Source organism: Bidens hawaiensis, unplaced genomic scaffold, assembly GCF_021521415.1.
Source record: "Bidens hawaiensis isolate Kalapana, Puna unplaced genomic scaffold, B.hawaiensis_p1.1 tig00001179_1, whole genome shotgun sequence".
NCBI lineage: Eukaryota > Viridiplantae > Streptophyta > Magnoliopsida > Asterales > Asteraceae > Bidens > Bidens hawaiensis.
The window spans coordinates 3,685,530-3,700,426 of NW_027491068.1; the positions used below are offsets into that span (position 1 = coordinate 3,685,530).

At 34.3% G+C, this 14,897-nt stretch overlaps 1 protein-coding gene across 1 annotated transcript; it reads right to left on the minus strand.

Annotated features, from left to right (window-relative positions):
* Positions 1-443: 443 nt before the first annotated feature.
* Positions 444-1,768, minus strand: LOC143562919 (large ribosomal subunit protein eL38z/eL38y-like). The gene is made up of 3 exons (XM_077050594.1): positions 1,726-1,768; positions 652-835; positions 444-574 (listed from the first exon to the last, which is right to left on the minus strand). Exons 1-3 carry the CDS (start codon positions 1,726-1,728, stop codon positions 552-554), a joined length of 210 nt encoding a protein of 69 aa, XP_076906709.1. The 5' UTR covers positions 1,729-1,768; the 3' UTR covers positions 444-551.
* Positions 1,769-14,897: the final 13,129 nt, after the last annotated feature.

Here is a 14,897-nt window from a genome sequence, read left to right on the forward strand (position 1 = left end):
AGAACCGGGTACGATTTTCGGGTACAAAAATACCCAAACCGGGTATTGGGCCAACCGGGTAGGAACTGGAACCGGTTCCGATTCGGTTCCACCAGTTAGGTTCTGGAACCGTTTTTTTGTGCACCTCTAGTCTGGAACACCTCATCGTCGTCTCCGTGGTAACAAGGAAAAACATCCCAGGGTGTGGTGGTTATTCTATTCATAAAGAATATCAAAGAAAGTAATGAGTGGAATTTCTGACAAGGGTGAAGAAAGAATTCGGGGTGTGCCCATTGTACTTTGATAGTTTTATCACATTCAACATCGATTTGTCACATATTGATCATAAATAAATATAAAGCTTCGGTTATCTAAGAGCCTTCAAAATGTCAAATAAGAAAAACGGGTTGGTAAGGAATCATGACTAGCTTCAGAACCAAAAAAGTCTCATAACAAAAAACGCAGCAAAGTTCATACAAAGCCTTAATTAACAGCATGTAAAAATAACAATCTTTTTAATAAAACAAAATCCGAGCCAAGAAATGTAGCAGCCCAACATAAACAAGTTGCACTTAAAGATCCTGCACGCTCAAGCCTGCATTATATACAATCAATTAGCATAATATAAATAACAGAATTAATGTCTATAAAGATCATGTCTTTAAAACAAACCTGGAGGGAGAGATTGCTTCAACTTGTTGGCCTTCTCAGCATCAAATACACATAATGTGTAAAGGTACTTTGAGCACCGAACCTTAAACTTCACAACATCCTTGCTTCTTTTGATCTTCACGGACCGTGCATCCTTCCTTCTTGCGGTAAGAAGGAAATCCTTAATCTCATGAATTTGCTTCGGCTGATAATATAACAAGTCAAATAAGACGTTTATCAATACCCATATGCACATCAATATCAAAATGAAAACAAAATTAAGAAAAAACAGATTCAATTATAAGAGACAACAGTTTCAAAAATCAAACACATGGTGTAAGTACTAAAGATCAATCACGAACCGCGACCAATTAAACGCTAACCGATATGCTACGATTCAATTGGGCCTAATCAGACCAACAAACAGGTGGTTGGTCAAAGATGATGCAAATCAGCTAGAGCGTTAAAGTTGGTCAAATTCTAGTCAAAATTAAAAATCTTTCATGTTTCGATATCGATTTTGGTTCAAAATTGGTCAAACTTTTTAAAGCATTTAAAAATTTTAACTCATTCCAATCCAATTAAATAGTATTAGAAATTACATTTTGATATATCAAAAAATTATATATAAAATTTCCAATCCAGTTAATCCTGATTAACGCTAGTCGGGACACCAGTGCTTGCAAGTCAATCAAAAGCATATATACAATTCTAACACATAATTAACCATTAACAGAGACTTAAAATAACACGGTCATTAAATCAACTCATACAAAATTTTCAATTAACATCAAATCTAACCTAAGAACAATATGCGGACACAAAAACTGACATTTTAAGCTGAATGTCACTGGATTCATAGTAACTTATAGCAATAATATTCATCAAATCACTAGTCAGTTAAAAGCAACACAAGATGCTAATCAAATCAATTGGTGAAAAACAGTAAGCATAAATAAAAACCTCTTATTTTCAAATTAATTTCTGGATTAACAAGTGTTCATATATTCATACACGTATATGTGATGGCAGAATACCATGAAACAACTAAAGCAAACAGATCTTCAAATCACAGATGTACGAACGAGAGCTTACCATTTTGGAGAATGACGGCCGGTGAGATGAATACGTGCAATGAAAACAAGTTAAAGTTAGAATGCTGAATCTAAACCCTATATATGAATCTTTTTGTTAACCTAATGGGCGAACGTAAGGCCCATGTGCTTGGATTGAGCCTTCATGGATACACTTTTAATGTTCGGCCCGTAATCCTCACAAGTTGAAAAAGCTAGAGGTGCAAAAAAAAACCCAACCCGGAACCAGATCCAAAATAAAACTTAGAACCAGTTTTTTCGTACCAGGGTTTTTTAAACCCCAACGCGTACCCGCCCCTACCGGTAGGGTACGGATAAGGTATGCATTTTAGTACCAAAACCCGTACGTACCCGAACCGGACCCGATTTGTACCCTGTAATACCTGAAAATCGGGACCAGTTCCATACCTGAAACCGGGTTCTTCAAACACTCGATCTATACCCGAATTTACCCGACAAATACCTGAAAATATCCGAAAAATACCCCTAAAAAGTGCAACCTCACATAAATTCAATCTATACCCGGAAAAAAGCCAAAAAAAACAGGGTTTTTTTCAATATCCAGAAATAGGGTATTCAAATGCCCGATTTTAGAATAATCGGTTCTATACCCGACATGAGTTCGATACATAAGGTATGATTTTTAGAGACAATACACGGACCCGAACCCGACTCGGGTATTGCCACCTGATTTTTCAATACCCGGTCATACCCGAACCCGGGTATTTGAAAACCCCGATTTGTGCACCTCTAGAATAAGCTTTTAAATTCTAAAGTCTTCCGTTTAATAAAATTATTATCTAGGATTACCAACCCGTGCTAGTAACACGCCCGACACTGGTTATCGTTTAAAAAATCATTTATTAAGAATAAGGTAAAATAGAAATTTGATTATTTAATTTGATAATTTAATTTTAATGAAACAGATACATATGTAATATATATGTGTTTTAGAAAGAAGAAATGTGTAACTGATTTTTTTGTTTAAGGAGTATGTAAATGACCCATTAGCAAAAAGCTTAAAATGTTAAAAAATATCACATTACTTGAAGAAATAATTACATGTATATGTAGATGTTAAAGATAAAACATGACATAATAAACACTTACAAAGTAAAAGAATTTTGTATCTCAAAATTCAAAATTAATCTTGTAAAGGTCATAAAAGTATTTATTGGCATGAAAATTAATTCAAAATGGTTGCATAATATTTGAAAATATTATTTGAAGGAACCTGCTACAATGGATGAAAGACACAAAAACATGATAAATCTCCGAGGGAATAAGGTCAAACCAAGACTCTTTTAACATGGTTTGATAAATGATAATGAGAATCTCTCGAAATAAAGTGAAAAAAAGGAGCCTTCGGTAGATGGAACTGACCATGATATCGGTCGTAAGATATCAGAAGCTTTCTTGTAACGACCCAACTCTTCAAAAATGAATTAAGTATTTATAATATTTTGGTTTATTTAAAAGCTTAAGAGACCAAAGTAGAAGTTTTAAATTCTAGCCACAGCACACACTCATCACATCAAATGTTTACTTTTCAAGAAATAGTGTGTGTTTTCTAGAAAGAGGCTAGAGATAGAAGGTCAAGAATTTGAGTTCAAGCAAAGCACTCATTGTGGATTGGAATTTGATTTCAAGTTGTCAAGAATCGTTCCTAGTAGAGATTCACCGGTAGAGCCCGGTTGGTTCAAGCTCAAATATTGCAAATCTCCATTCCAAAGGTGGGTTCGGTGTTAAGGTATGCTTTCAAGAAAAAAGATTGTGAATTTTATACCCTTTTTGCATGGGACTTTGAAGGAATTGTTTGCAAACCATAACACAAAGTTCATTTTATGTTTTGATTAAGGGATTCAACTTTGAATAACCATGATTAGATCGTGTTTGCTTAGTTAGCGCTGGATTTATATGTAATCGTTTTGAATAAGTTTACGCGTACTATAAGTTCTCTTATAGGCATACGTTCTCGCATAATTAGTTAGTGCCAAACTTAGTTCTCGTATAAGCTTAGTTATCGTTTATATTAGCTATGGCGTAGTAAGTTCACGCAAAATCTAATTATCGCACTAATTTAAGTACTCATAGGTTGTTATGCGATTACTTAATTAAAATGATACCTTAGTGATGCGATGACTTGATATATGCGATAACTTTGATAAACAATAACCCGACCCATACAACAACTTTGGGAAGCGATTTCTTGTAGTTTTCGCATAGTCGAGTAATGATCATTTTACATATAACCTTATACAGTTCTTCAAGTGTTCTACGTGGTAAGCACTGGTTTTTAGATAGGAAGCTTGCTTAAGATAAGATGAGTTTCTAGACTCTATTTTTATGTTACGTTATGGTAAGCATTGGTTTTTAGCTACGGAGCTTGCTTAAGATAACGGTTTTGGGCTTATAGCATATGTTATATGTTATAAAGAATGAATAAGTTATGAATGGTAACATCTTATAAAATGAATTTGATAATGTGATTACGTGAATGTACGTAGGATGACCTGTATGCATAAGACATGTAGACCAGCTACTACGTGCATATATTATACTAGTTTGATCCTTCCGTGTTACGGGAGTTTATTTAAGTTTTTATTTTTAATTGTTTTGCTATTTTATGATGATTTATTTTATTTTTTAACATAGTTTGTTTTAATTTAATACATATATATTAGTTTGTTATTATATTTTTTGCGTTTGGGTATTTTCAATTGAGATGTGCAGGTTTTTTAGATTTTTGACAAACAAAAATACACGAACACGAACATGTTGATTTTTTTAAATGAACAAACATGAACACAAATATTTGTCTAATAAAAAAGGGGACGTTGATGTAGTTGACGATGGCGGGTAGCATCGGAAGTTAACCGGCGATGGAGATGATAGATCAGCAATGGAGAACATGTAAAGAAGATAACTTAACTTAGGGTTTAAGGATGAAAGTATTTACCAATAAATAAGATCTTATTTAACCCATTTGAGAGCTATTATGGTTTGGTAAGACCCATAACCCGTGAAAATTATTCTTTGATGATTAAGGGGTTATTTCACAAATAAATGAGATGTTATAATCCGTTTAAGTGTTATCCGGGTTTGGTGAGACCCATGACCCGCGAAAATTGTTGTTTGATTATGAAAGAGTTTTACAAATAAATGAGATTTTATAACCCATTTAAAGACTATATGGGTTTGATAAGACTCATACCCGTGATTTCGGGTCAAATGCATGAGAAACCACCATTTAGAAATTAAGCAGTCTGGTGGCTCTAGAGAATTGAGGGGACCACCTGAGAGCGACACGTAGTATTTCATGGTAGCAATTATATGGATAGTTAGATTAACTAGATTTGAACCCATTTATTATACGAGATTTGTTAAATGATAAAAAATAAGATTTGTTATTTTAAATAAATGAACAAATTTAAAGGTAACAAAGAAATGAAATATATTGTGCAAACAGTAAAAAGTCTAGAATCTTAAATTTATAAATTTGATAAAATCTCTTTATATACAACATTTGTTTTTTAATTACAAGTATTCAAATCGTAATCTAATATAGACAAATTTAGACGATGTCTGCTAGTTACACTGAATAATGCAACATATAATCTTCATGAGAAAAACTAGACATCGAAGAAACAAAACAACCTTAGAAAAAGATTGTTCATTAATATTTTCTACTTGTTTTTCATATTTGTACTTGCTCGATCTTCAATCAGTATTTTACTTTTAATTTCGTTATTATTTTATAACTCGATTGCCAAAATGGTTTTCGCCCATGATCTATTATAGCTAGTATGAATGAGATGAAACATTAGAATATCAGGATGAAAAATTGTCTATTTTATAACCTAATTCCCAAAATAATTTCAACCCATGACCTATGGATAACATGAATTAAGGAGAATAGAGATTGAAAATTAGGATTTAATGTGCTTATGACACATCATCATTAATATATTTTTTATTACTAGAGTAAGATTATATGATTTATGATAGTGTATCAATAGGAAAGATGTGCAGACCTTATACATGTATATACAGTTACAATTTTTTTGTTTAACGTTTATGTCTAAATTTAACGAATTAACTCACTGCAACACATTTGTGTGGTTTAATGTTTTTATGTCAATCTTCCCCGTTTAACAACCCGTCGCAACGCGTAGATGTTGGGTTGACTTAGTTATTATTATTTTTTTCTACATTTTATGTTACCGCCTACTTTTTGGGTGTTAACACGATGCAGGGAGCATGTGTGGTTCAAAGTTTTTGCGTCTACTTTTTATTCAGTTTTCTTAATGGTTAACGTTAGTTACTAGCAGCGGGAGAGGGGATGGAAAATGAAGGCGGTGGTGGTGGTGGTGACTTCATGCTTTCAAGTGCAGTGGATATGTAAATACACGGTTTTACACCCCGCCGCAACACGAGGATCTTAATACTAGTTAACAATAAGATTATTATATGAATGAAAGGGGATTGGTGATCTTTAGTTATATTTTTGTATATAGCTGAAACTTTGATTACTCATCTACTTTTCTTTAGTGTGAACTTTATTACTTTAGCGATTATATGTTTTTGGGAATACTCCATAGAATAGTAACCAAGTTTGAAAGTTGTTATAATCGGGTCACTGATAAAAACTTTTGTTCCAATAGGGTCATTGAAGTTTCATTTTTGCTCCAATCCTAGATATTTTACCTGAATAGCAGGTAATCTAAGTTTTTTTTGTTTTTTAAATAGTAAAATAAATATATCTTTGAAAAACAGAACATCGATTCATATCAACTTCCATCTCCAAAACCCTATCTGCCCTATCTTCTTCTTCTTCTTCTTCAATCAACACTCTATGAATCAAGAACATATCATAATCCTATCAGCCCTACCTTCTTATTCTTCAATCCACCCTATACTGCAAATCAAGAATATATCGTAATCAAGATTGATGTCGAATCAAGAACCCGATTCCACAAACAGTGTTGAGCAAAAACTAGGCAAATCCAACAAAGACGAAAACATGGATTCAATAACAATCGAACAACAACATGTTCGTTTATCTTATCTTTTCTTTTTAATATGTGCACACCAACCGCTCGATAAAATGCCATGAGCCAAACCCGTGAACCCGTCTCGCCAAACCCATCAACCCGTCCCTTATTTCATATCTTTATCAAGGGGCTGATACGGTGATATCGACTGCATAGGGTATTAGGTAATGATACTTGACAATATGGAATGGCACTAAGTACTATTGCCAATGGTTTATGTTATATGCTATGGTATGATCCTTCACTTGCAAATCATGAATAGCATTACAGCTTGGAAGCTAATGTAACTTTACAATACTACTATTAAAATGTATCGAGTGGTTGTGCACTACTGTATTTGTGGTGCAGATTGTTGAAGGAAAAGTTATTTAAGCTACCTTTGACTATGCCAGTAAACCTACATATGGCCTGTTGGCTTTTATTTAGAAAGAGTAGGCTATATATATTACACAATTTCCGAATTAAACAGAAGTTGCATCAGTTTCATATGATGCGCTAGTTATTGATAATTTGATAGTCGATATATCTGCTACACAAAAAATCAGTTAGTGTTTAGTTGTAGTAAAATGACCATCAACGTAGTAAAATGACTATCCCCCACTAGAGGTGCACAAATCGGTTTTTTTAAAAAAACCGGTTCGGTTATTAACCGGACCGGTTTTTTTTGGCCCGGAAAAAAACCGGTTCGGTTAATAACCGGACCGGTTAATAACCGGTTTTTGTCTGTCAAAACCCTAACCGGTCTAACCGGTTAGGACCGGTTTAGAAACCGGTTAGAACCGGTTAATAAACCGGTTTTTTATTTAACCGGTTTTTTAATAACCGGTTTTTAGGTTAACCGTTTTTTTTTTTTTTTTTTTTTTTAAATAACCATTATTTTTTCACAGTATAAACAAACCGGTAACTACAAGGCAAACCGGTAACTACAAGGCAAAACGGACTGACCGAAGCCATTCTTTGCTTTCGTTGTTAGGGTTCTTTGCTTGGAAGATGAGTATGAGTGTGTGTTGGTGAATGTGTTTTCAACAAACCAAAGATTAAAAACACATAACTTTCATTTATAGTTTTTACATTAAAAATACAAACATTAAATCGTTATCGCATATTCGTAACTCAAAAATACAAACATTAAAGAATGCTTAGACACGATTACATGAATGTGTTTAACTAATTTTCTTCGCTACCCGATCCCGAGCTATTCCTTAGGTAATCGTCGTACGCGGCTTCTTCATCGGTCATTGGTTGAGTGTGTCCTTCATTGACCTCGTCTTCATACAAGCCGTATGGAGTGGTAATGTGGTATAATTGAGCGTGAGATAACAAAATAATCGCGTATGAAATAAACGTTTAGAGCGTTTGGAGTTGTATAATCGAGTGTGATCTAACCAATACCCAACCTAAACTATATATAGATGTTTGTGGGGGTAAAATGGTAAAAAAAAAAAAAAACGGTCAAAAAAAAAAAACGGCCATATAGCCGTTATCCAACGTTTAAAAACCGGTTTTTAACCGGTTAACCGGTTATGGAGAAACCGGTTAACCGGTTTTTCCACACGGTCAAAAACCGATTTTTTAATAAACCGGTTAACCGGTTTTTTCATAACCGGTTTTTAAAAAAAACGGTTTTTTCAATAACCGGTTCGTTAACCGGTTTTGGATCTAAAACTTGTAACCGAAAAACGAACCGGCGGTTTGTAAACCGGTCAAACCGGTTTTTAAAAAACCGGTTTTCGTAAAAACCGGTTTCCGGTTTAAACCGGTAAACCGGTTGGGGAACCGGTTTTTTTGACCATCTCTATCCCCCACAGACCACAGTCCACAAAATCTAGTCTACTATCTTGCATGATAAATGATTAAAGGGGTGTGTCATGTGTGGATAATAAGCCATAAGCTTAATGGGCTTATCTTCTGGGCTTATGCCTCATGGGCTTGATGAATGTCAAGAAGCTTGTTTTTAACATTTTGTGAAGTTTTCAGATTAAGCTATGGGTTTACAAAGCGATACACTTAAGTTGATAATGATAGGCTAATAAGCTGTTAAAATAACCTACTGCGGCTATTCAATATTCAAAATATTATATTGACTGTCTCGTTCATTATTAATTTAACTTCGTTGTATTTTATCACTAACAATCTCTTTTTATGCTTTCTTTGTCAGGTAAACCTAGAAGATACCATATGTGATAATGATGACTTTAGTGTTAACGATCCTTTCTTAAATGCACTTTGTTTTGACAACGATAAAGTTGATCTCAGTCCTGTTGAAGATTGGATTGGAAGTGAACAAGATTATGACAAGGACGTTGAGGATGAAGATTATGAGGATGTAAATGTTGTGTATCCATGTTATGTTCCTAATAACTTGGAAATTGGCGAAACCCGTAGTATTAATGAAATTTGAGAGTCCCGCTCAACTGAAAGACATGTTGACTAATTATGACATTGCAAATGGTCACCAATTAGTGTTCACGGTAAACGACCACAATAGGCTGTTGGTAAGATGTGGGACCGAAGAAATCAAAGACGACGGGAAGGGGGGGGGGGAACGAAAGTGTGGAAGTGCCGATTTAGGCTTTGGGCCTCTATGATTAGGAGGGATGATTCTTTTCACATAAAAACACTAAATGATAAGCATACATGCTCAAGGAAGTTTGATTTGGGTTCACTTGTTACATATACTTGGATTGCAAAACGATGTTTTAAGAAAATAATTAAAAATCCCGAAATCAGTTTTAGGAAAATACTAGAAGATATCATGAAAAAATAACAATGCAAAGTGAGTCCCGACCAATGCAGTAGAGCAAAAGACAAAGTATTGGATGATTTTAAGGGTGAGTTGAAAGAACATTATGCAAGACTTTCAGATTATCAAGCTGAGATATTGGAAACAAACCAGAGGAGTACTGTGAAGATGGCCGTGGAAACGATGCCAAATGGAGGTATTTATTTTAGTAGTTACTATATTAATCTGTTTCAAAGCTGTTAAAGATGGGTGGATCAATGATTGTAGGAAAGTTATTTGTTTAGATGGATGTTTTCTGAAAAATCATGGTCTGTTACTCTCGGCTGTTGGAAGAGGCGCCAATAATCATATTTTTCCTTTAGTATGGGCTGTTGTGTCTGTTGAGAACAAAGAAAATTGGAAATGGTTTCTTAATCTATTGCTGGACTTGGACTAACTTTAATTTCCCATTAACATAAGATATTTTTTACTTATTACACACATATTTATTTGTTGTTATTTATAACTTATATGTTATGTTTTTGTTATTGATTAGGGAATTACAGAGGCTGTAAAGAATGTATTTCCAAGTGCCGAGCATAGGCAATGTACAAGACACATTTATGCTAACTTTATAAAGAAATTTCGTGGCCTTCAATCTAAAATTTGTTTTGGGCTGCTACAAAGTCTACTAGTAAGAAATGGTTTGAAATGCATATGGAATAGTTGAAAACAATAGCTAGAGTGCGTATGATCATCTTATGGAAAGAAATCTGATTACTTGGTCAAGAGCCTTTTTTGAAGTTGGTAGGGCATGTGATGCATTCGAGAATAGGATGTGTGAAAGCTTTAATTCACGCATATGAACCACCCGAAGGAAGGCCCATTATCAGCATGTTAGAAAATATTAAAAGATTTGTGATGCGTAGAATGTTCTTAATAGCAAAAAAATCGAAAAGATTTGAACATGAAATATGCCCTATAATCAGAAAAAAAAAACTAGAAGATATTAAAAAGAAACAAAGGTAATGGTATATTTTTATCCTTTGTTATCTTGTTATGAATTTTAATAGACTTTTGGGTTGATAATGTAGGCACTATGAAGTTATTCCAAGCGGTAACGACATATTTGAAGTAAGGAGTGAAAAAATGCATATGTAGTGAAGATTCGGGAACAAACTTGCACGTGCAGATCATGGCAATTTTCAGGCATCCCCTTGTGTTCATGCAGTAGCAACTTTAAGGTTCATCAACATAAACCCAGAAACTTACGTTAACAACTAGTTTACAAAAGACATGTTTAAGGAAGCATATAGACATCGTATCAAACCGTTGAAGGGAAGTAAGCATTGGCCTAAAACAGTTGATATTAAACCCCTACCTCCAAAAGAAAGACGAATGCCCGGTAGACCGACATTGAAAAGGAAAATAGGCCCTTTAGAGAAAGAAAAGAAGAACAAAAAAGAAAAGAACAAAAAGATGGGAACTGCAAGAAAAATGACTTGTCAAAACTGTAAAGAAACTGGACATAAAATCAGGTCTTGCACGAAGGAGAAAAAAGATCCACAACCAAAGGTGGAAAGAGCAAAAGGTAGAATAAAAAAAGCAGAGTCAAGAAGTGTGACCCGCGAGGGGGTAGAGTAGGCGCGTATACCCGGTTGGGCGCATTTTTGGTGTATTTCGTCTATGTTTGGGAGGGGGGGGGTATTTTGGTGTATTTTGACCCATTTAGATGTATCAGAATCGTTTGGATTTATTTTGGTTTATATTGACATGTTAAGGTTTTTGGTGTATTTTGATCGTTTAAGGCATTCTAGATGTTTTTGTATACTTTGGTTTATTTTGACATGGTAAAGTTGAAATTTTATCATTATTTAGTCATATTCTTGTAAAACAATATAATTAGAAGATATGTAAGTTTTCAATTTTTGTTAAAAAATTGGTATTATTTATAAAGCTTATAATATTTATAAAGAAAGTGGTATTTTTTTGCAATATTTTTAGAAAAGCAATTGAACACTTTTGCATTTTCTTTAAATTTTCGCAATTTATTGCAAGTTTTCGAACTTTTTTTTCAAATTTTCGGAATTTTAAAATTATATTTCTCATTTTTTACAAATTTTCGCAACCTTTAAAAGTTATATGAAAAGTCAAAACATTAAAAAATAAAAAAAACCTAGATTACCTGCTATCCAGGTAAAATATATAGGATTGAAACAAAAATGAAACTTCAATGACCTGATTGGAACAGAAGTTTTTATCAGTGACCTGATTGGAACCAATTTCAAACTTGGTTACTAATCTATGGAGTAATCCCTATGTTTTTTTATTTAGGTAGCGTTTAATATGCATGATGAGTAAAATGAAAAAACTGACGTTTGGTTGGTCAATGGAATGAAATCGACGATTACACAAGAATCTCATTCCATAAAATCTATTCCTCTCCAAACTCTTCTTCTTCTTGTTCTTTGTTATTTTTAGAGATGGCAGTGAAACCGAACCCGATGGGAAAACCTGAAACCTGGCATAACTGGGACGGGTAATACTTTGGAATAACTTGACACATTTTTGAATTTTCTTTAAATTTTTGCAATTTATTGCAATTTTTCGAACTTTTTTTCAAAATTTCGGAATTTTAAAATTATATTTCTCAATTTTTACAAATTTTTTCAACCTTTAAAAGTTATTATGCATAGTCAAAACATTAAAAAATAAAAACAAAACCCAGATTACCTGCTATCCAGGTAAAATATATAGGATTGAAACAAAAATGATACTTCAATGACCTGATTGGAACAAAAGTTTTTATCAGTGACCTGATTGGAACCAATTTCAAACTTGGTTACTATTCTATGGAGTAATCCCTATGTTTTTTATTTAGGTAGCGTTTAATATGCAGGAATGACATAGATAATAGGCTAAGGCATTATGAGTAAAATGAAAAAATTGATGTTTGGTTGGTCAATAGAATGAAATCGACGATTACACAAGAATCTCATTCCATAAAATCCATTCCTCTCCAAACTATTCTTCTTCTTCCTTGTTATTTCTAGAGATGGCAGTGAAACCGAACCCGATGGGAAAACCTGAAATCTGGCATAATTGGGACGGGTAATACTCGACCTATTAGGGTTTGGGACGGGTTTGGTATTAGTTTTGAAATTTTTCATTGGTTTGGGACGGGTTTGGGATTTGTAATATACCTTATTACCCGACCCGATTACCCGATAATATTGACCCATTTACCCGATTTTATACCCGATTACCTGATATAACCCTTTTATATATTTATTTTTCGTTATATTTTAATTTATAAATATATTATCAATTGGTTATTTTATATGAACTTTAACGTGAATAACTAGATATCAAATCCTCCAATGACAGTAAGCTTCTTCATATCCATCAGCTATGTTTTGCTCTTTATAAGCTATTTTATTCATGTTCTTTGTATAATTTGTTTTGAACATAAGTGTTAGATGTAATGCTTGATGCATTGCTTTGTATTTTCTGGTCTATGACTTTAGTTTATTTAATCTACTATCAAACGCACATTTTTGATTTACTCAATTTTATTTGGTTTTCTATATAGTTAGCTTTTTGAAAGTTGTATGTACATAGTTGTTAACTAGTTGCAGCTCATTTTTCACTTGTTTGCTAGATAATAATTTGTTTATGGTAACTATTTGAGACTATTTATTTCTATGATAATCGTTGTTTTCTTTTTTTGTCAAAACCGATTGGGACGGGTGTATTCGAGGGGTAATTTTCAAAACCAATAGTGAACCCGAAACCCAATGGGTATCCCTGAAACCCGATGGGTAATTACCCTATAAATACCCGACAGGTTTGGGACAAGCTTTAATAACTAGGTTTGAGAATACCTAAACCCGTCCAAAACCCAATCCATTTCCATCCCTAGTTTTTTCCCATTTCATTCCTTTTTCATGTCGTCGTAGTTACCACAACCATTGCCACCCCCCGCCAACACAACCGTCACTGCCTGTTGTTGTTTGACCACCATCGCTACCACCGTCGCCACAACCATCTTTATTGCAATTTATTTATTTTGAGATAGAAGTATTTTTATATTTGTATTTCTCTCGTGTGTTTTTGTAGGTCCCAAAACGACCACGAACGGATTTGCTTTTGATACAAAGTTTCGAGACGGGTGTGGTCAATCAAACGACCGAACATAAATATAAACATAAAAGATAAGATCTAGATGAAAGATCTCGTTGTCGGTTAAAATTTTTGATATATAAAACAAAGAACCGACCCACCCAAGGTGAGATCCTCTAGGGTAGATGATTTACACCATGGAAAACACATACATGAAAAATACAAGTGTTCTATTTATAGCTTAATACATATTCTAGAAGCTTTATGCCGTTGTAGTTAAACGTGCGTCCCAAAGATCTCGTTTCGTGTCCGGTTTTCACGCCGGCATTAATTATTTGACTTGACCATAAAATATATAAGGGTTTCGTAATTTGATATCGCAAGTCACAAATATTGGCCTTGCAATAACCCCCTTGATTTATGATATCAAAAACTTTGTTGAATGGTGTCTCGCATCTTCACGAATCAACCCGATAAAGCCGAAGCCTCTTCAATCACCCCTAAAGGTATGATCCACCTAATTCATTTATAAAGGGGTTATCACTTCCCTACCCTTCTCGAATCTTTAAGCAGTATAGATTCTGAAGAACTACCGGGGACAACGATAACATGACAAAGCTTATTATTTCCTCTTTACGCGCCTTGTAAATAATATGGAAATAATACTTTTTGAACACGATTCAACAATGATGAAAACCGATCAATTTTGACTTTCTTCAGTTTGGTCAACCCCGAACGACAATTATTTGTTGGCCCAAAAGTTGGCAAGCATTCTAGCCGGCCCCCAAAAAAAAAACAGCAGCCCAAGTTGAGTTATTACCCTTTGGCCTATACACAAACACTAGCCAAAGAAGTTCAAGCCCATTTCTCATTATAAGTTAGATTAGGGCATAAAAATGAAAAACTTTTACTACGCATCAATTACACCAGCAACCGCCACCAGCCGTCACCCTCCATTTTCGACCTCTGAAAAACCGATTCCGGCGATCGGGCGCCGGAAAATCGAGTTCCGACCACCGTCCGCCACCCTTCATCCTTCTTCTTCTTCTTCTTCTTCACAGCTCCTCAAACACCATTTCTACGGCCACCCTTCACTGCATCACGACCAAAAGAAAATAGACAGGGGTCGCCAAAAAATTCGATTTGTTTTGAACGCTTTTTTTTGTAAATTGAAATCTAAACATCCACCATTTACCACCACCAACAGTTACCGGCTAACCCGTCTGTCACATCTTCATCCAACAATTGCTACGACCAGAAATAACCGACACTCGT

Excerpts from the sequence above, each read along its gene's own strand:
- LOC143562919 (XM_077050594.1), bottom strand. Across the intron at positions 575-651 it reads GAAGCAATCTCTCCCTCCAG|GCTTGAGCGTGCAGGATCTT; the intron begins GTTTGTTTTAAA and ends TATATAATGCAG.